Genomic DNA, 23,339 nt, shown 5'->3' with positions numbered 1-23,339 from the left:
AAAGAACACAATAGAGGTTGTTTCATATTAATTCATAAGCCTGCTGTCCTGCTGCACGAATGCATGGCAAGTCCTCACTGGCATGTCAGAGTGTTTTCAGTGATCGAGAACAATCTGTGGTCTGGCCACAAGTTATGCTGGTATTGCGTGCCCAGACTGTGACACACACAGTGGGATTTTCAGCCATCATTTACTCATTCTGTTGAAGGACTGGGCCACCAGAACTCGACTCTCTCGAACACGTGGACGGCCATTACCGGAAGCCAGTTATTATAGTTTATAAAGTTATAAATATGGATATTGCTCTTACAAAAATATTTCACTTCAGAAGGCCTTTATTAACAACCTGGTGCCGTATGGATTACTTTTTGATGGATGGATGGATGGATGGATGGATGGATGGATGGATGGATGGATGGATGCGCTTTTTTGGGCTTCAAAAACAAAGGTACCATTCACTTTTGCAGCATGATTGTCTTCTTAAAACACATTCGCAAAGTTTTACAATTTAGACGTACCATCTCTCTCATCACAAGTCCTCGCTGTTTAGAGCGCTTGCTATTTCATTTATATTCCAAATATATGCATATGCCCCTCACCTTAACTATGGGCTCCCAATCATTTTACACATGCATTCATGCTGTTGTAAACTACCATAAAATTACAAGCACTTTCATTATAAATGAATTCCCTCCCCGACTGGGTTTGTGAAGGGGGCTAATTCATACTATATGACTATAGTTCATATATTCATTCTGAGTGCTCCCCTACTGGCCAACATGAGGGTCACTCACTTGCGGCATACTAATGTCACCATCCCATGGGACTGCTATGTCATGTTTCCTCTCTGGAAGTTTATGTTGTGTTGTGCGGCATGATGGGATGCTGTTCCCTATATGTGTTAGCACGCAATGTCAAGTGTACTGAGTTGTATGGGATTGTCTCTGTTACATACGTAACCTCGGTTCCCTGAGACGAAGGGAACTTTATCTTGTAAGCTCCTTTAACGTGTAAGTTCACAAACGGCTGAAGAATAAACCTATTGACATGGGTGTTTTTTTGCCAACTACCATAATGTAGAGTAGCATGCAAAGACTGTAACTGGCGTTCTCACTGGCTTATCCAATATGCTCATGTGTTGTGCGCATGCCACGTTTTGACGTCAATAGCAGAGAATAGCACAATTATTATAAATCTCCTGTAAACATGCTTTTCTTTCTTTCTTTTATCTTTTTTTTAAATAAGCTGATTTTTGGGAGTTATCAGGGCATGTAAACGGGCTCATTGTCTTCCAAATTACAGTATGAGTCACTAGAGAGCGTTTCTGAAAGTCACTAGAGGAAACCGCTATTGCAGTCTAGATGAGAGGCATGAACGTTGCAAATTCTATGCAAATTCAACCAAACTCATATTAGGCCACATCCACACTAATACATGTTCAGTTGAAAACTTTATTTAATGTTCCCTACCATCATCATTTCCAAAGTATGCTGTATTTTATGGTGGAGGAAAAAGCTTTTTCAACCGAAAAAGTACCGTATTAGTGGACATCACGTGGATTTAGTATTTTAAATCTTTAATACACTTTTTCTGGCATATGTTTTGTAAATTCCAGGTTGTTGTAGACATAAACTCGAAAATTATTCTGGCCTCAATAATGGAAAATTGTACAGCATATGTCTACTTTTAGAGAAAATGGAAACAACAATAGATAACAAATAGAGCATGAAGGAAAATGTACTACCCAGTCTGTTAAAATGACGAATGATGATTATTTGCAGCCCTACCTCTAGTTTACACTAATAATTTGCATCAGACATTTTCTTCTATTCACAGTAAGTTCTGCTGTTTGATTTTAGTTTGGATGTCGGTCTTATTGACAGGTGCAAGAGGGGAAAAACACAGTTGGACCTAGAGGTCCACGACCGGACTCTTCTAAAAAGGTAGTCACCTGTGACTGCAGGCCACTCATATCATGGGATAGGGCTTTTCTAACTAAATCCCAGACAAGGCAATGTTGAATGTTTATCAAAGAAGTTAATGTTCGACAACTGTATGGGTTTAGGATGTCTGCTTTTCAGTGAGGGAGCAGGGAAGTATGCTAAGGCTAGTCAGGTTTTATTGATCAAAGGGTGGTTTTTCCCTATGGGTGTAGCAAGTATTGCTCACTAAACACACACATGAAGAGTGTCCCAAAAGTCTGAGACCCCATTAAAAATCTAATTCAAACCTGGAAATATATACAGTAGAAAGTTTAACTTTCTAGAATAGTTTTCATTAGTGGTCTCAGACTTTAGGACCCCAATGTAACTATTTTTGTATGTATTTGTAAAGTGTAAGCCAAGCGTAGTTCTGTTGCCCTCATTGTTTCTCAGCACCATTTATAAAAGAATAATTCTGACATTGTTTCGAACACATTACATGGATAAATCCTTATGAAGTTATCCAATGGTTAACCAGTGATTGACAGAAACAGATTAATTTTCTTTCTTGGTCTCATGCTTTGCTATGCTATCTTATACTCTGTCTCTCCTTTGCCTGTGCTATTATGCATTTCCTTCCACCTGTGCTCCAGTATGTTTTGGTCTACAATGGTTTCAGCTTGCACCCAGATGATGTGCTCTTCTGGCAGCTCCCGGAACAGTTCAAAGGGGATAAGGTAAACACATGGATGGGTTCAGACTCACCCATTACTGATCCTTAGGTTGTCTGTTCTCCCGAACCACCTGAGTTAATAGTGGGATGGATGGGTAACCCAAAACATGGCTTATTTATCCAATCCAATATGATGTATTTATCTATTATCACTTAATGCCTAAAGTGTTAATTTCTTTGACTCCCTGAAAGGTGGGAAGTGGTGTTTGTGGAATTGAGAGTGGGTGTTGATGTCTGAACTGTTTAATTGTTTAATGATGTTTTAATAACCTTTTTTAAATAAAGAGAAATGGTGAGTGAAAAAATATTTTTTTAAAGGAATATTACGGGTTCATCAGGAGTTAAGCTTAATCGACAGAATTTGTGGCATAATATTGATTACCACAAAAAAAATTAAAATTGTCCATCCTTTTCTTTAAAAAAATTACAATTAAAAATGATGTTACAGTGAGGCACTTACAATGGAAGTAAATGGGGCCTTGGAGGGTTTAAAGGTAGAAATGTGAAACTTATAATTTTATAAAATGACTTAAATTAATTTAATTGTTAATACTCATGTATTATTTGAGCTGTAAATTTGTTTAAATTGTAATTTATACAGTCATTTTAGGGTTTGTTGACATTTACATCGTCATGGCAACAAAGTTATAAAATTGGATATAACTTCACACAGAAAAGGTTAAAATCATATTAACATCCATATTGTTTACGTCTTGTGGCGTTTTTTAACAAAATTGTCCCCATTGACTTCTATTGTAAGTGTCTCATTGTAACCTTAATTTTTGCTTTTTTTATTTTTTATAAGGAGGGACAAGTAAAAATTCACTTTTGTGAATTATTTGTTACTATTATTGGTGCTTTCTAATTATATATTCTTGATTCTTACTAAGGTTGGTGCATATGGTGGAAAGCTGAAATATACAATCACCTATGTGCCAGGACCTCGAGGTTCTCCGATCGAGGATGCTGATATTCAGATTATTGTGAGTATGACAACAAACTTGCATGAACAATATAAGGTTTCTTGCCATGAAATAGAAGTTTCACTACTATTATTTGTGACTATTTCTGCAGGGTAATGACATCACACTGGTGACACGGCAAACGTTGAGAAGAGGACAGGGTGCCAGAGTGTCACATGATTTTGAAATCATTTTTCGAGAGGTGAGACCTCATTTGTTTTGTTTACTTTTTATTTGTTGAGATTGTTTAGATTTGTATTTATTATAATGTACAGAATGCAAAATTGATTTTAATTTATGGATAGTAAATGCATAGCTTGATCATGGACTTTGTTTTTAGGTTCACATTTTTGCAGTGACTAATTAATTTTTAAAAGTGCAAATAATCTGTGTAATTTCTTAATTAATATGAGGTTGTAAATGCTGCATGACATGTCAGATTCACTTATAAGGAGGTTTAGCACAACTTACATGATAGATCATGGGAATCCTGGCTGATTTGTGCTCTGCAGGAACACTGGCAGCGTCCTGATGGCATGCCAGCTACCCGGGAACACCTGATGATGGTGCTTGCAGACCTGGATGACATCTTGATCCGGGCCTCCTACCACACAGAGATGAGCTCATCCAGTATCTCAGGAGTCCGCATGGATATCGCTGTGCCTAATTATACTGGTCTGCCAAAGGCTTTAGAGGTGGAGCACTGCCAGTGTCCCCCTAGTTACCGGGGTCTGTCTTGTCAGGTAAAAACAATACAGATTTATTTTTTGCCCAACTGTGTAAATCACATTAAATGTTCTTCACTATGTCACAATAATGAAAACTTGCACGTTGCATAGGACTGCTCTCCTGGATACACTCGCACAGGAGGGGGCTTGTACCTGGGCCACTGTGAGCCGTGTGAATGTAACGGACACTCTGACTCCTGTCACCCAGAGACTGGCATCTGCGCGGTATGTCTAGTAATTCTTATTAATACTACTGATGCATGGTGCCCTCTGGAATGATTTTTAAGAGTAATTTTAAAGCATTCGCCCTTAACCATAATCTGTGTGACTATCCTCTTTACATATTGTATATGTCAGTGGGCCTTATTCATGAAAAATGAGCAGCAAGTTTGTTAGTACCAGAATAATTATTTTTATAGTAAATACATAAACATATATACATACATTTCCTCATTTAATTTTATTTCAGTGACACAACAGAACTAGTTGTTGAATGTCCTATTAGTTATTTATTTATTTATTTATTTTTAGTATTATTAGAGTTTAGTGCTTTTAATGTTTTTGTTTGTTTTTATATTATTGTTTTGTATTTTAGGTAATGCTTTAATCGATATCATATAAAATGGTTAACAATGTTAAAGGGATAGTTCACACAAAATTAAAATTATCTCATTATTTACTCATCATGATATCCCTGGTGTTTATGACATTCTTTCTTCACTAGAACACATTTGAAGAAAAATAGAAAAATATCTCAGCTCAGTAGGCCAATAAAATGCAAGTGGATGCTAATTTGACTTTTGAAGCTCCAAAAATCACACACAGCCAGCATAAACATCATTAATACGACTCCAGCAGTTAAATAATGTCTTCTAAAGTGAAACGATCACTTTTGGTGTAAAAAATATAAATATTTACATAATTTTTAACTATTAACCATCGCTTCTGTTTGGCTTCATGAGAGGGTGGAGTCCAAGCGTCATCTCACATTCTTCACTCGGATGAGACATCCAAGAAAAGCACATAAACGCACCATTGTGAGTAATGAAAAAGATGAATACAGATCTAAACCAAAACCAACCAAGCGTACAGCATTCCTCCTCACTTTTAAACAGCTCTGCTCTTCCAGCTGTAACTCACATGCCTCAGTTCTCACATTTCATATGTCACCGCTGCAGAAATGAAGCATGATTTAAAGTTTAAAAAAGTACTTAAATATTTATCTTTGTCAAACCAAAAGCAATCGTGTCCTTTTAGAAGACATCCATTTAACAGCTGGTGTCATATGGATGATGTTTATGCTGACTGTCGGTTCTTTTTGGAGCTTCAAAGGACTGATCCCAATCCACTTGCATTTTAAGGACCTACTGAGCTGAGATATTTTTCTATTTTTCTTCAAATGTGTTCAGATGATGAGAATGAGAGAATTTTCATTTTTGGGTGAACTATACCTTTATATTTCTCATGGTCCACTATCTATTATTGTTTTCATGCTAAATAAAGGCTAATAAATTAATAAATACAACTCTTATTTAAGAGTTATAAAGGTATTACATTTTGTAAAATATGGTCATTTTAATTTTATTTGTTAATTTTAAAGTCATGAAAATGTATTTTAGTTTAGTTTCCATTTTTTACAACAATGTTAGTTTTCATTTTCAAATTTTGTCATTTTTAAATGTATTTTAAATGACTAAATGTAAATTGCAAATAATAGATATTTTGTCATTCAGTTTTCATTAAATAACACCTGTTAGTAAATTCAGTAGTCAGTACCAAATACAGTGAATTTATCCTTTGTCATGCTGTGATTACATGTTTCTGTTTTTTGGGATTTGTTTTTATCCATAGAGCTGCCAACATAACACCATGGGTGAGCTCTGTGAACAGTGTGCTGATGGCTTCTTTGGAGATCCCACTGCTGGAACACCAGAGGACTGCCAACCTTGTGCCTGCCCTGGCACCGACCCTGTCAATCAGTTAGTCTTAACACATACTTACCACATACTTACCCTTACACAAACCTTTCTTCTTTTTAAAATTTTCATGAAGATTGTATATTAAGCTGTTTGCCATTGGTTGGTCCCCACAATGCAGGTTATATCAGGTTTTACTCTCCTTGAGGGGACATTTGGTCCCCAAAATATTGGCAAACCAGACCCACACACACTCACAATCTTATGAAATGTGTACACTGTATATGGAGTGGTGGTGGCGTAGTGGCTAAAGCACAGGGCTGTTAATCAGAAGGTTGCAGGTTCTAACCCCACGGCCACCACCATTGTGTCCTTGAGCAAGGCACTTAACTCCAGGTTGCTCCGGGGGGATTGTCCCTGTAATAAGTGCACTGTAAGTCGCTTTGGATAAAAGCATCTGCCAAATGCGTAAATGTAAATGTATATCCAATCAACCCAGCTCCTGTTTTAAAATATTGTTCAACTTGCTAAAGGGCTGCTGCATCCAGTTTGAGAGAGTGCTTCTTAATAAAGAGCTTTTATGTTTAGGTTCTCTCGTACTTGTGAGAGTCTCGGGAATGGAGGTTATCAGTGCACTGCCTGCCAGCCTGGCTACACTGGCCAGTATTGTGAAAGGTATGCTCAAACCTCTTGTATTGTTACTCTGGATTTGCACATTAATAGTCACGACAATTGTTTTATGTGATTTTTCTCTCATTAAAGATGTGCACCTGGTTATGTTGGAAATCCACAAGCAAGAATCCCCTGCCGCAGCGGTACCTATTTATTTACTATCACAGTCACTTTGAAATGAACAGTTGAGGCACATTTGTGGGCCATTGCTGATGCAGCATTTCTGTTGGACAGATTGTTATACAGTGTGTTTAATCGTTTTCAGCTGCTGCATCCTTAGTGGTAAAAGTGTACCCAGAAAGAGTGCAGGTGGCACCGGGAAGCCCAGTCACTCTCAGATGCCAGGTGTCGGGATATCCACCACACTATTTTTACTGGTCTCGTGAGGACGGACACCAGATCTCCAACACAGCAGAGAGACGCAGACAAGGTACTGCCCAGATTCCTAGAAGCAGGAAGCATGTTTACAAGAAAATGATTACAGGATATCTCTCCAGTTGTCCCCTGGAGAAACCAAGAAACAAAATTGGATCAAAGTGTCATGTAATGACTGTTCCAGCTACATGTTGCAACATGTGTTCTAGGCAGGATGAAGGACTTGTAATAGCACGATTGACAATATTAGGGAATCCTTTCTTTCCACCCTGCAGGAGAGGAGCTGCATTTCCCCAGTGTGCAGTCGAGTGATGCTGGCGTGTATATCTGCACCTGTAGAGACCAGCGCAGCACCAATAGGAGCAAAGCTGAGATTGTTGTAACATGTAAGGTGTTAGATCATAGTTTGTTGCTGTAGTGCCAGGGTTGTCAGCCAGAAGATTAATTTACCTGAATTTTCTTTAATTTTAATGATGTTTCTAACTATATAAATTAAAGGAATATCCTGTGCCCAAGTTTAAGGGATAGTTCACCCACAAATTAAAATTCTCATCATTTACTCACCTGCATGACATTCCAGATGTGTATGACTTTGTTTCTTCTGCAGAACACAAATTAAGATTTTAGTAGTATATCTCAACTCTGTTGGTCCTCACAATGCAAGTGAACAGTGGCCGGAACTTTGATTTTCCAAAAATGAAAAAAGTTTCCAGTGGTTAAATCCATGTTTTCTGAAATGATATGATAGGTGTGGGTGAGAAACTGATCAATATTACATTTTTACTTTAAATTTCCACTTTCACTTTTACATTCTTTCTTCTTTAGTTTTTTGGTGAATCGCGTTCTTTATGCGTATCGCCACCCACTGGGAGAGGGAGGAGCATTTATAGTATAAAATGACTTAACTGTTGATTAGTTTCTCACCCACAACTATTATATCGCTTCTGAACAGTGTTGGGTGTAATGCATTTGCTAAGTATCTTATCTTATCGAAAATCGAAATTTAGTGTCTAATGTTAGAATTTATGTTTCCAATTTAACGCTGCCCCCTTAAATTCTTTGGCCAGTTCATGAATAATTTATTTGATTTTATATGATTTATTTGAAAGAATTAAAAGATCAGATTCAAGTCTATCCTTGTATTTTACATTTGGACGAGGTTGATAAGGGTTTTAAAAAGTAATTAGTAATAAGTAATGCCATTACTTTTCAGACAGAGTAACTAGTACAGTAATCTAATTTCGCTGTAGAAGATTTCATTAGTAGTTTGTAATTAATTACTTTCTTTGAGTAACTTACCCAACACTGCTTCTGAAGTTATGGATTTAACCACTGGAGCTGTATTTTTGGAGATTCAAAGTTTAGGTCACCATTACTTGCATTGTATGGACATCCAGAGCAGAGATGTTCTATATTTGTGTTCAGCAGAAGAAATGAATACATACACATCTAGGATGACATGAGGGTGAGTAAATTATGAGCTTTAAGCTCAGGTGAAGCATTTGTGGCATAATGTGGATTACCACAAAAGATTTTTGTTTTTTATTTACTTTAAAAAAAAAAAATCTGGGTTGCAGTGAGGCACTTCAAAATAAAAAAGCCGTAATCTGTAAACCGTATGCGTGCTAACATGATTTTAGTATGATAAAATTACTCGGTAACCTTTTCTGTGCAAAGTTATATCTCATTTTACTTTATTGCCATGACAACGTAATGATGTAAACCCCAAAACGACTGTAAAAACAATTATTTAAACAACTTTACAGCTCTAATTATTAAATACAAGTTTTAACTAAGGAATTAATGCAAGTGCTTCTATAAAATATGAATCTTTATATTTCTGCCTTTAAAAACTCCTGAAATTGGCCCCATTTACTTCCATTGAAAATGCCTCACTGTAACCACATATTTTTTTAAAGGGGTCATGACATGGTTTTTTTTATTGTATTATTATGTTCCCTTAGGTGCAATTATAGTATTAATATATTTTTTTTTAAGAAAAACTTTTAAAATCTAGTGATTTATGACCTTTTCCCACCCTGTTTCTCATCCTCTGATTCAAACAGTCTGTTTTGGGGGCGTTTTCCATTTAAGACTTCAGTGTTAACGCCCACTGTTATGATTGGCTAACGTCAGTGCCTATGTACCAATTATTGACGCCCCAGCCAGAACAATATGCAAGTAAACTAAGTAAAAACACTGTGATTATTCATAATGAATGAAATTGCGCTTTAAAAAGTAGTTTAAAGTTTAAAATAGATTACTTACAGTTTGCGTCGTCGTTGTTCCCAGAATAGTCGGCACGGACTTATCTTTGAGCAACAGTTTTCTGGCAAAGCCAGCATCATATTGAGATTTGTTCTCAAAACAGTCATCCTTAAAATGTACAGAACAAGCGCTTAAGTTAACACTGCCGTGACTGGGGCGTCCGCAAAAAATAAACTGCATCCATTTTTCCCTGACGTCTGGATCTTTCGGCAGCTTATTCAGAGGTTTTGTTTGACCACAGCCAGGAACAGCACATCTGTGTGGCATCGTAATTTTCCTGTGCACAAGTCCATCTCTCAGCACTCGCTGTCCATCGACTGAACACTTGTGAGGCGCGGCGATCTGAAATGAGCGTAGTTGTCTTGCGCTTAAATCGTAGTTATCTTGTGCTGGAGGCGGTCATATGCAAACGCTGGTACGTCACTTCTAACCGTCACGTCACTTCTAACCATGAATCCAGAACGAGCTGTATTTTGAGCATGATTAAATAAATGATTCGTTTAGAATGGGGAGGACGTCTTAAAATATTAAACTTGCAGGACGTTTTAATGATACAAAGACCTCTTATATACCAAAAGATCAAGGCAAATTTGGTTTCTCATGTCATGACCCCTTTAATATATTTTTTTTCTGGTCTGAAAAGGTTGAAAACCACAATGAATGGCACGGATTGTAATTTTAAACTTCTAATTTGATTTATATTTTTACTGAAAGACTGATTTGACTGGCTGTCACCATACATACCCATTATTAAGCCATACTAGATAGATAGATAGAGAGAGAGAGAGAGAGAGAGAGATAGATAGATAGATAGATAGATAGATAGATAGATAGATAGATAGATAGATAGATAGATAGATAGATAGATAGATAGATTGATGTTCTTTGTTACATTAATTTTCGTAATCATGCTACTATCCCCTCACCAGCTGTACCATCCAAACCTATCGAAGTCTTCATTGAGGAGCCCAAAATACAGAGCGTGACAGTTGGAGCTACAGTCAGCTTCATCTGCACAGCCAAAAGCAAGGTGTGAACATGACCATGTGTGCACATATCATAGTCTTAGCCTCCCTGACCTCCAAAACAGTCGGAGAGAGAATAGTATTTGGCTCAGAGATTTAATGTCTGTAATGAAATATTTCTGACATGTGCTTCCCTCATAGCTGCCAGCATACACCCTGGTTTGGACCCGCAAAGGCAGCGGCAAGCTGCCTAACCGAGCCATGGATTTCAATGGCATCCTGACCATTCAGAATTTGCAGCATGAGGACGCAGGCATCTATGTTTGCACAGGCTCCAATATGTTTGGCATGGATGAGGGCACTGCTCTCCTCTATGTCCCAGGTTCGTGATTGTCATCACATCCTCTAAGCCTCCCTGCCTTTAGTTTTGCAATCTCTCTCATGATGCATGCCTCTTTCGCTTTTCTGTTTTACTCTGATGTTTTGTCCACTGTGCTATTTGTGCAAAATGTGTGTGTGTTTTGGACTGTTGTCATGGCTAACCTTTCTTCTTCTGTTTAAATTATTAATCAAAAGTTTTTCTGTTTGGTTTTTTCTTCTTTCGTCCTCCAACTTTAACAGCTGCTTGCATTGCCAGTGTAAAATCTATACCAAAAAAATGATACAGCTTGTGAATTGTTAATAAGAAAAGAGATTTATGAAATTTGATCTTATTTTATACTTTATACTTTTTTATATACTTTATCTTTTTTTGTACAATTCTATTCCAGCAAAAATATCAAAGAACAAAAATATTATTTTACTTTCAGAATTAAATTTTTTTGTAAGTACAAATACATAAAAATTAATCACTAGTTGTTTATTTCTTAAAGCAATAATTCACCCCAAAAGCTAAAATTCTTTAATCAGTTACTCACCCTCTTGTTGTTCCAAACCTGTATGACAGTTTTTTTTCCATGGAACACAAAACAGATGTTAGGCAGAATGTTAGGGACTGTTATACTGATAGTCCCCATTCACATTCATCATATGGAAAAAAGCAGAATTTACATTCTTTAAAATGTCTCCTTTTACAGAAGAAATTCATACAAGATTTTGATGACAAGGGTGTGTAAACGATAACAGAATTTTCATTTTTGGCTAAATTAACCCTTGAATGAGCTAAGAGCGTTGCAGACAGCCTAAATCTTAATCATAAATATGATATATTTTGGGGCTATGAACACTGGAAACTTGGACTTTATTCTTCAGTGCTCTTAGAATAAATGAGAAGACTTTTTGTATGTTTCCAGTGAAGACAGTTATGCAGTTGTGTGTCTTGCATATCAAACATCAATGTAAACAACAAACAAAAAAAACAGCATGCGATAATGAAGACTGAGGGCAATTATTGTGATTAAAATATTTGATACAAGCGTTGATGTAAATCATTTTCCTAGGTAGCAGTTTGTGTTTAGTAATAATTTTTTCAGTGATCCTATATTCAATAATTTTGCTAACTTCTACTGTCATATGCAGTGGATGCAGCTTGTTCGTGCATTATGTTCTCGTGGTAGCAGTCGGGGAAATTAACTAATTCTTGTGTACCCTGCTGGTGTAATGGATGTTTCTCAATGGTGGTGGGTAGTGGCTTTTGATCTGTTCTTTGTGAGTCTCTGGTGCTATGTCATTCCCACTAGTGGGTATTTGTATCTTGATTCCTGTCATGTGGACTATCATTTCCCTCCTAAGGGTGGTCTTTTGGGGGATAGTGGTTGATGAGGTATTCTAAGTCAAAAATACTTAGAGAAACTGGGACTCCTCAGCCAAATGGACTGCAGGCACAACCCCTTTCAAGTTGTGACTTCCACCTCTTTTGTATAAGAAATTTTTATATTTTCATTTTTGTATTTGATGGTGCTATCAATAGTGTAGTAGTTTGAATGTCAAGTTTTCACCAGTGCTGAATTTTCAATGTCATATTGTTTCTTTTTTGGTCATGTGAATGGGAACATGCTAGTTGTTTAGGCATTGTGAAATGTTCTGCAATATATACATTGAGCTTTTCATAAGAAACCATTCCTTTACAGACTCTGTTGCTATTCTAAACTCCTGTTATGTTTTGTAGATTGTTATAAGTTGCATTTTTGGTGGGGTACACATGGACAAAAAGAGGCATTTTAGAAATATAAAATGTCAGAATTAGAGACATTTCATGTTGACCCCCAATTAATTTCATATTTATTTTGACTGCCAATCTGTACAACTGCTGTGTGTTTTGTTTACATTAACAACCAGCAAATTAGATGACTGAAATTATTTTTAGGTTGACTATAAGGTTGTATGTGGATAATATCATACATATCAATAAAAAAATTTCTCATATATATTTATATAATTTTATTTTATATTTTTCCTGCATTTTGATTGTGTTCTAATTCAGTAGTAGTTCCATATGGTGCTTTGTCATTTGTATTTATTTTTAATCAAGCATGTAAATCAATTAATATGCAAGCAATATTACTCATGATATGTCATGAATTAAAGTAATATTTAATTTTGTAAGATTTTGCTATGATGCTAAAGCAAGGAAATTATTATTTTTATTATTATATTATGATTTAATTGTGCTTTATGTAGCTACACTGTGAAATGTATTTACAATGTATTCATCAAATGTTGAACATAGTAAAAGATTAATAGGTAAAACAATTTATTTTATGGAATTCTGAAACTGTGATGTCAAATCATACAATTAACATAAACTAGACCTTTGTCAATCACAAGCTGTATTAAAAGAAAATGCTAAATGTCTGTCTGTCAAAGTAAAGCTTTTACCTGTGTATTGTGTTATGTATTAACCTGCATGCTTTGGTTTCATGTGTGTGCGTGCACTGTTCCCTTTACTCTTTTTTTATTTACACAGAGTGCTCTAACCTCATGCTCATTTTAAAATGTCTTCTAAATGTCTTGTACTGTAAATGTGCATTCATTTTTCAATAGGAAAACTCGGTTCCCTTTCTGATTTTCAAAGGGGCAAGATGTTTCTTGGCAAAATGACAGCTTGTCCACCACTGACTTAAATCTCACATACTGTAAATCAGTGATACTGGAACATAGTGGTCTAATTGGGAAGAACTTAATTTGCTTGAGTAAAACTCAATGAGATACTCCCTATTTCATTCACAGCTTTATCTGTTTTCTTGATGTACATTCTATCTCAGTCAAAAGGGAATAGATGTTCGTTTTTTAAGTATGTTGTGAACATTTCCTTCATTTTTAAATGTGACTAAAGTTTGGCATCTGCTGTTGTAATGAGTACATCTTATATAGCATTTGGCATTTTAAGATTCTATTTTTAAAGCTGCCTGTTAAACTCAATGTATCACTATGGTAACACAGTATGTAGACTTGTTGAAACACAATTTAGAGACTCAATCCTGAAATAGGTTTAGTCCACACCCATTAAGTGATATCTTTCAATACAGTAAGTATATTTTCATGGCAGCAGTGCAACACAATTATACATAGAACAAAAGCAAGTTGTTGCACAGCAGTTTTGTAGCTCAAAGTCCCAGAGCTCTTGAGTGACATCCCTGCTGACAAAAAACACTTAAAAGGATAGTTCATCCAAAAATGAAAATTCTCTCATCATTAACTCACACTCATGCCATCTCAGATGTGAATGACTTTCTTTTTCTGCAGAACACAAACAAGGATTTTTTTTAGATGAATATCTCTGCTTTGTAGGTCCATTCAATGCAAGGGAATGGTGGCAAGAACTCTGAAAAAACAAAAATCACATAAAGTCAACATAAAAGTAATCCATAAGACTCCAGTGGTTAAATCCATGTCTTCAGAAGCAATATGATAGGTGTGGGTGAGAAACAGATCAATATGTATGTCCTTTTGTACTATAAATCTCTACTTTCACTTTTACAATGTTTCGCCACCTAATGGGCAGGAAGGAGAATATATAGTAAAAAAGGATTTGAATATTAAAGTCTACATGAAATTAAATCTATTTTATAAATGCATGTTATTGATCTTGCATGTTATTGATCTTATTGTGAGCAATTCATCCATGCATATGTTTTTTTTTTTTTTTTTACCTCAAAATGTAATGACTCGATCTTCCGGTGAAATGACAGACCTCTCTCTGGTGACATATTCAGGACTTCTCCAATCATTTAGTCTGCTTAAACCCTGCCCCTTTCTTATAAATACCACAACTTTGCGTAGAGTTGAACAAAGTGATAATCGCATGTTGGTGAAGATGGCAAGGTGTATTTTCGTCCACGGCCGGAGTGGGACTTAAAAGTGGCCTTGGACTTTCTGGCCCATATAGGCCCACCATACTCGGCCCGCAACACACCACATCATAACACACCAGCTCATTGATTTAATTTTCTGGCTTAATTTCACATTTTTGTTTTCAGTATTGACTGCTAGTCATGACAATGGGCCCCACCAGTGCAAACATTTTGATAACTTTGAAACCTATAAAACCACTGTAAATGTGATGAGTGTTTTTTCAGAGAAAACACAAAAAATAAGCTCTTTATAGCTCAGACAAATAACATGTCCGAAAACGCTTGTTACGTAGGTAACTGGTAACCCTTACGGGCCGATGTGTCTGTCCTTGCAAACCTCAAGCGACAATGAGTGGTTGCCTCTGATATGAAAAAATCCACTTCTGTTTGCCGAACCACTGCCATATGTTCTATACCACATCCGGTTGAAGCCTCCATTCTCCCGGATGCAGAAGATCCCTTGATAGAGCATCTGCTACCTGATTGCTCGACCATGGGAGGTGAACTGCTCTCAGTGATGCTAGTCGAGGAACCATGTGAGAATCTTGTGAGTGAGATGCAAGGACTTTAGCAACTTTGTGCCACCCTGATGGTTCAGGTGGAACACCGTAGAGGTGTTGTCAGACCGAATGAGCAATATTGCAGGGCAAGTCGAAATATTGCAGGGCAAGGAAAACCATGCATAATTCCAGGAGGGTGATGTGATTCCCCAGTGATTCCATGTTGCACTCGACCCTATGAGGGAAGCATCAGTTGTGACCACCTCCCAATGAGAATGAAGGACCCCTAGGGGCACACCTGTCATTAAAAATTCCCAGCGATTCCATTGTGTCAATGCATGAACACAATGGTGGGAAACAGCAATCAATCGATAATGATGCCTGAGTGAGAGCTACTGAATGAACGGCATCCCTGACCACTGTAGGGACAATCTTCGAGAACTTGGGGGGCCGGCTTCGAAACTGTAAAGTAAATACCCCCTGATCAGAGTAGTCAAAACTCAAGGACCTTCTGTTGTGCTCCTCCAGTATTGTAGGGATTGCATTGAAATATTATCGACCGCCAGCCCAAGCACCTCAGGCTTTATGGGTGCTAATTTTAGTGGCAGTGGGGGGCACTGGCATGGTCCCCCTGGCAACTGCCAATGATGAGGTTGAAAACTTCGAGCATCTTCAGCAGCACGATGCCTCTGAGGCTGTGGAGTAGGATGCTGGCGGAAGCGTTGTTCTTCCGTTGTACAGCGATGGTGAGCTTGAGCTGTCGTTACCTTAAAGGCAGGATTGTGCTGCACCTGTGTCAGCTGGCGAGTGGCCTGTGACAGTTTCACTTTTTTCCAGTAGTTCTTGAAGGTTGGGCCAAAAAGTTGCCCAGGAACGATTGGGAGGTCCTGCAGAGTATTCTTACAATCCTCAGGCAGCTTTGCTTGAGCAAACCACACTTGGTGGCGGGCTGCCAGATGTGTGGTGGTAAGATTACCTAGTTGATGGATCACTTGGCCCAGAGTCAGAAGACCTGTCTGCAGGGACTGAGAAACTGAGAGGTCAACGTATGCCAATTGAGAGATTGTATTCTCAGCGCGTGTTATGTAGGCAGCAGATTCATATCCCTATTTCAGCAGTGAGTCTGTGCAACCACACTGGGCACTGGGGCATTGCATATTGCCTGTAGGGCCTCGTTAGGTGACACCACCAGGACTGCGACAGGCTGCTCTATTTCTGGAGTGCGGCCCACCCCGATGGAATCCACTTCAGCCATAGACGCTAGCGTACGAGCGGTCTTTGACTGCCGCTTAGGTGCACTAGACCCTGTGAGGACTTTAGAGAATTCTGACACAAATGCTTTGCATGGTGGCATAGTAAAGGAAGCCACCGCTGAGAACTGTCTAAAAAAAGACATTGGACTGGGCTGGTTTGGCAGGCGACTGTCCAGCCCTAGACAAGCAACCGCCATCTGAAGCACAACCAAAGTGCCATCCGAAGAGGATGGAGCCTATCCTGATGACTGAACTGAATACCCACTAGAACCCCCTGCAGCTGAAAGACCAGAATCAACATCCTGGGGGGATGGTTGCACAGTAACATCCACAGCATCCATATGATCATGAAAAAAAGAGTCAGAACACTGGCAGAGAGCATGTCCAAGTCAGAATGACATGAAAGAAAAGGGGAGTCCAGAGGCTCTTTCCCAATTCCTTTATTTGAACTATCCTCATCCTCCTGTATTATAGTTACAGGAATGGCAGGAACCACAGGCTGAAGTGATTGAAGGAGACATTTTATCTCTGACATCTCAGAGGAATTAATTCTCCTCCATACAATCACTCTGTGAATTTGCCCTTTTCTTAGATGGGGACACTGCCAACCGCATTAACACAACGTTTTCATGTCCGTGTGGTGGGGGGTAACTCTGGCTCCCCGAGTTTCACCGATGAACTAGGGTCTAATCCAGCGAGATGCAAACACCTCTCCGACATACAGTGCAAAGCACGGGACCGTGATAGCCTCTCTCAAATGCTGAATTCCCAAACAAGGTGGACAGACATCCGGGGGATATAACGCAATGATGAACAAAAAAACTATTCCTCTGGATAGAACTGGAAGGCAGTTCAGCAAGGAATGCTTGCAGAAAAAATTTTTTAATTTTTTTTTATCCACACTTTGATAACTGGCCTCTGGATTGCACCGAGGAGCACAGCATATCACAAAAATCCGAATAGAGATTTAGATAATAGATAAAAAGTTAGAGGGGAACCGCAGTAAACACTAGCCACCGGATAGCACCGAGAAGCATGAAGTGTTACAGACAGATCGTGAAAGTATATCCATTGAAAAGCAAAACTCACCAAATGATGACAAAATAATCCAGTCTGGATCCAAAAGGTTTAGGAGCGTGCTGTCACTGCTTGCAAGTATGATACTTCGCTGCTCTAGTAAGCTGCACTTGACAGCGCAGGATCACACAAAGAATAATGACTGGCCCATATATCTCTATCAGGCAAGAAAGTGAAAGAGGCTGAATGCTGAGCTAATGTAGCTATTATCCCCGAGGTATAGTCTCTCGACCTATCTAGCTGGCGCTGCGATAATCCACTAGTGCTTAAGCACCACCTCTGGTGGTCAGGAGGAATGAAACGGAGCTTTTTTCCCAATATACAGATGTTAGGTTAAAATGTACATGAAAGTTCAAGGGAAAGTGTGTATTTTAGGTGCTGTGACAAGTCAGCATTTCTTCAATGTTTTTAAAGATCTTAATCACCTTTCAACTTTTTTTTTAGTATTGTTAATAAACTATTGCCTTGTTAATATGAGTTTGTAGAAACAACAAGTATAATAATATTGTATACGTATTTATATAGCTATACAAGATCATAAAATGTTGTTTAAAATATTTAGATGAAGAAAGTGTCATAAAGCAGGACATTGATAACAATGCTTAAAATTTCATTTCAATTACCCTCATAACTTTGTATACATTTTTATTTAAAAAAAAAGTGTAAACAAGTTTGGCCAAAATATGTACATATATAATTATAAACAAATATAAATATAAAAAAAAGAAATGTATAAACATACCTCTTAAAGTGTAGATCTTTGCAGATATTTTGCAGATTAATTACTCATTTACACTCGTATGCGAGTTTGTTGTATCTTTATATCTGCAGAGTTTTAATTCCTTCGCCAGATAATTCTTGAGAAAAAGTGAAAAGCACTATGCTTTGACAAGTGCCGTTTCTGCTATCCTTTTAACAAAGTAAGCCTCAAAGACTCAAATAGCCACAAAGTAATATTTTTCACGAGTTATTTTCTACATTTTTATCAAGTCTGAGCATTATTCAGCAAGCTGCACTTCAGCTTCATAACGTACTGTAATGTACTGCCCTTAACTTTCCTGTTTGCAGATTTATTTACGCTGCTGTTATTGTATTTGTAACTTGCAATTATTTGTCATTTTGTGATTATTCAGAGCTCATCTTATGCTTAATATGTTGTCTTTGGTTATCAAAATTATTGTGATTTGCTTGTCAAATAAGGTGGTCTACGCGAAGTATGGAGTTAGGCTAATATGCACTTACAATGCGCTATGATGTGTAAGTAATTTAAAAATAAAAGCCATTGTATTGGGTTTACTTTAGGCAGTTTATTGAATAATCACTCTGTAATGGGTCCGCGCAGGCATGCTGGAGCCCAGGGCGGCCGCCTATATCGCCTGTTGGACGGGCCAGAACTCATGCTTGCAGCAACGGACCGGCCCAAATTACAAAGCGGCCCACCAGGAAAACTCCCGGTGCTTCTGATTGCCAGTCCGCCCCTATTCTTGTCTGTTTTCCTTCAAAACTATCGTTCCTTAACCCAAACTTCCATGGATACAGGTCAGCTGGCTTAAAAATACATTTTGAGTGAGGAGGAATAATAGCGTATGCAACGTTATGCAACAACCATATTTTCACAAACCAATCAACAACCGATGGATAAACTCAAATCCCTACCCTAACTTTTTTTTTCTTGTTCAATAAGCTGTTAAATTGATCTTGTGGATGAATCACTTGTGGAAATACGCCACAATACAGAAGTAAAGCCTGTCGCAACTTCCGTTTCATGCCGACTTTAATCTTTCACACCCACACCTAGCATATTATTTCAGAACCTCTGGAGTCGTATGGGTTACTTTTGTGCTGCTTATATGTCAATTTTGGAGCTTCAAAGTTCTGGCCACCATCCACTTGCATTGTATGGACCAACAGAGCTGAAATATTCTTGATTGGTGTTCAGCAGAAGAAAGAAAGTCATACACATCTGGGATTTCATGAGGGTGAGTAAATGAGAGAATTTTCATTTTTGGTTGAACTATATTTATCTTTAAACAAGTGTAAGATGGTTTGATGTTCTTAGCTGGTTTCCCAGGCTGGTCTGTTTGCTAGTTTTAGATGTTTTTGCCAGCTGGTCATTCTTGAAGACCAGCTCAGCACCAGCTTCAACAAGCTGGAATACCAGCTGGAACTTAAACCAGCTAAAACCAACAAACCATCTAAGGCAGGCTTAAATTGTTCAGTTCTGAAGGAATATACAAACAAATATTGAAATGTTTGGGGGCACCAGTGCGCCACTCTCTCAGAATCTTCTAGAGACTAACTTGACAGTATGTGCCTGTCCATCATTCACAGAGGCATCTCAATCACAGATGTTTTACACAGCCTATGAGATGTTTGAAGGACATAGAAAGCGTAAGTCCTCATGTCTCTCTCTCTCTTTCCAGGCCTGGAGGGACCTCTCTCTCTCTCTCTCTCTCTCTCTCTCTCTCTCTCTCTCACGCATGCAACCATCACACCCTGCATGCTTTTACCAGCTCAAGTAATGCACAGATATGGTCAAACCACAGTATATGAACAGTAATTTTGTGATGATGTGCTAATTTGTCACCAAAGCTTTTTCAGTGTTTTAAATATATATATATATATATATATATATATATATATATATATATATATATATATATAAATGCATTAATTGCTATTATTAAAACCAGTGCTGTATTAGATCACATTTCACTTTCATGGATTGTACATATGTGCATTACTTGATCTGGCTAAGCCATTGAAACAGGGAAGCTGCATGCTCCACACACAGGACTTCTCTCTGTTGTTAAATTGTATTTCATTTGATTATTTACTTGATTAGCTGCAATTAGAGTCTGTACGAAAGACAGTTCCCATTTTGAGTAAGGAAATATTTTTTTGTTTCTATTAATTTTAATATGAATGTACTTGGACTGTAAATAATCAAACCACCAAACTTCACACTTGGCACCCAACAGAGAGGGGTTCCCCACCCTTTCCATCAGCCCAGTATCATGCTTGTGTTATGCGAGACTTCGGTATATAACCACTCTTCTTCAAACATCATACAGTGCCTAATTTACAGTATAATGGCCATTAGTCATGTGTACATTGTCAGAGACATTCTGTGATAGCCCATCCTTTATTCTATCTACAGTACAATATAAGATTCACCTACTACCATTGGAACTTATAGACATTCTTTAATAGATAGTTTAACTGTATTTACCGAATTACCTACATTTTTATTGGATAGTTTAATTAAACTTCTTACTGAACAGTGAAAGTCATTATTGATTTGAATATGAACAAAAATGTTAATTCAGTCCTCATCATTGAAAAAGCAAAACCGTACAGTATATGCCATGGCAGTTTAATGAGCACTGTGCCATCACTGGGACACAGACGAAGCTTAACACAGAGCTTACACAGGCCAGTAGTCTGCCTTAGTTGGTGAAAGAAAGCTTTCTTTTGCTCTGTTGCCCTTGAATCCCAGTAGATCGAGTCTAGGGCTCAGCATCCAGCCAAGTTGGCACAGACAGCAGTGAGGGCCTCACCCTGCCAAACCCTGTCTGCCATTTCTCATCTGTGTCTGCTCATCTCAAACTGGCTACCAAAAGACATGACTTGACAGTCACCATCAGCTCTGGCAACCAAACACAAGCTGTATACACTGTCATGACACTATGATTTCATGTAAAGTCTCACAGACTTTTCTCGAATGTAGAGCTATTTTCTCTTCAGATTTCAGGACTTATATTTTTTTCCACTTATATTTTTTTCCACCGAGTAATGAGGAAAATATTACTGAGTGCACCTTTTAGTTAGTCTAAAAACGGCACGCTTCTGTGCAAGAGGCGTAACAATGGTCAAAGCCGTTTCCGGTGTGAATGACCACAAAGAGAATATTACGAAGGTGTTTAGAGGTGCACTTTTAAAAGGAGAGGGGCGATTTCCAATTGTAAGTGATCATCTCAATGCCCTACTCACCTACGAAGGACAGAGATCTTGATGTGCGCACTCTGAAGGCAGCATGGCATTACTGTATGAATGTACCCTTGATGAAAAAAAAAATAATTTATTTCGTTTGGAACGACCCTTCGAATGGCATCGCCTTCTTGCAGTGCACATCAAGGGCAAAAAATTGCAGTTTGGAAAACGCTCATAGTTTTTACTTGATGCATCTTAAACGTGTTGTTCATGGTGCAGGACACGTTGCAACAGTCAAAGACATCCATCTGGAGCATGTTTACTTACAATATTTTGGTTCAACCAAAATGAAAATTGCCATCCCAGATGTGCATAACTTTCTTTCTTCTGCAGAACACGAATTAAGATTTTTGGAAGAATATCTCAGCTTTGGTGGTCCATACAATGCTAGTGAATTGTGGCCAGAATGTTGAAGCTCCAAAAAACATATAAAGGCAGCATAAAAGTAATCATGTGACTCCAGTGGTTAAATCCATGTCTTCAGAAATGAAATCATAGGTGTGGGTGAGAAACCAATCAATATTTAAGTCCTTTTTTACCAATTATCTCCTCTTTCACTTTTACCTTCTTTTGTTCTTTTGTGATTTGCTTTGTGTGTGCATACCGTCACCTACTGGGCAGGGAGTAGAATTTATTAAAAAAAAAGAGGACTTAAATATTGAACTGTTTCTCACCCACACATATCATATAGTGGATTTAACCACTGGAGTCAAATGGATTCATTTTATGCTGCCTTTATGTGCTTTTTGGAGCTTCAGCTATTCTTCTAAAAATCTTAATTTGTGTTCAGCAGAGGAGGGATAGCATGAGGGTGAGTAAATGAAGACGGAATTGTAATTTTTTTAGTTAATTATACCTCTAAAAACAGTGCAGACAAACACATGAACTAGTCATGTTTGAACGGTCCCTGTTGAACTCAAAAATAATTTTTATGACATTCCAAACTGCCACAAATGAGAAATTCACTTTACTGAATACTTGACCTTTTCTGTAAACAAGAGAGAACAAGGTCTCTTTCTTATAATTAGGCATTATTTGTTAGGAGTGGTACTCCTGTTTGGAGTGCTCTTCACTTTCCTGTGATTTACTGGTTTCTGCTTCCATATAGCTGCTGAAGGGACCCAGCCAGTGGCCACGGTAAATCCACCTGTGCTGACAGTGCAGCCAGGACAACAAGCAGAGTTCCGCTGCACAGTGACTGGCAACCCCACTCCTGCTGTTGAATGGATAGGTGAGATTGTAGAGCTTGATTTGAAAACCTACCCTTTACAATATAAATATATGATTTTATGAGAAGGTCTCTAACCTCAGCCTTTACCCCTTTCCTATTCCTACAATCTGGTTGATCGGAATGATGTTTCAGGACCAAAAAGGATGTTGATTCTGAAACATGTTTTACTTTGCAACATTATGAAAAACATTAATTTGTCATGTTAAAAAAAAATGCTTTGCCGTCCCCTCAATTAACAGGAGGGCCAGGGAATCGGATCAGCTCCAAAGCCATTATTCGTAATGGATTGCTGACCATCCCATCTGTGGAGCTCTCTGATGAAGGGGAATATATCTGCAAGACCCTGAACACACATGGCGAGCACATGACTCGAGGAGTTCTCCATGTTCAAAGTACGTGTCCGACTCAGGAACGTGTCATGATTTACCATGTAAAAAGTTCCAGAATTGCCC

The 23,339-nt window shown here is 38.0% G+C and overlaps 1 protein-coding gene across 2 annotated transcripts in view; it reads left to right on the top strand.

Annotated features, from left to right (window-relative positions):
• Positions 1–23,339, top strand: part of LOC127628510 (basement membrane-specific heparan sulfate proteoglycan core protein-like) — a 175,261-nt gene that overhangs the window by 100,026 nt on the left and 51,896 nt on the right. For both annotated transcript variants that reach the window (XM_052105297.1, XM_052105298.1), the window contains exons 35-48: positions 3,546–3,638; positions 3,730–3,819; positions 4,130–4,360; positions 4,457–4,570; positions 6,197–6,324; positions 6,850–6,936; positions 7,024–7,076; positions 7,199–7,363; positions 7,584–7,694; positions 10,506–10,606; positions 10,743–10,923; positions 19,995–20,054; positions 22,765–22,887; positions 23,127–23,279. In XM_052105297.1, coding sequence (XP_051961257.1) covers positions 3,546–3,638; positions 3,730–3,819; positions 4,130–4,360; positions 4,457–4,570; positions 6,197–6,324; positions 6,850–6,936; positions 7,024–7,076; positions 7,199–7,363; positions 7,584–7,694; positions 10,506–10,606; positions 10,743–10,923; positions 19,995–20,054; positions 22,765–22,887; positions 23,127–23,279 — 1,690 coding nt within the window. The remainder of the gene's footprint in view (positions 1–3,545; positions 3,639–3,729; positions 3,820–4,129; positions 4,361–4,456; positions 4,571–6,196; positions 6,325–6,849; positions 6,937–7,023; positions 7,077–7,198; positions 7,364–7,583; positions 7,695–10,505; positions 10,607–10,742; positions 10,924–19,994; positions 20,055–22,764; positions 22,888–23,126; positions 23,280–23,339) is intronic.

The sequence above is a fragment of the Xyrauchen texanus genome, chromosome 35 (genome assembly GCF_025860055.1).
Source record: "Xyrauchen texanus isolate HMW12.3.18 chromosome 35, RBS_HiC_50CHRs, whole genome shotgun sequence".
In the NCBI taxonomy this organism is placed as follows: Eukaryota; Metazoa; Chordata; class Actinopteri; order Cypriniformes; family Catostomidae; genus Xyrauchen; species Xyrauchen texanus.
This window is presented reverse-complemented; position numbering and strand designations above follow the sequence as displayed.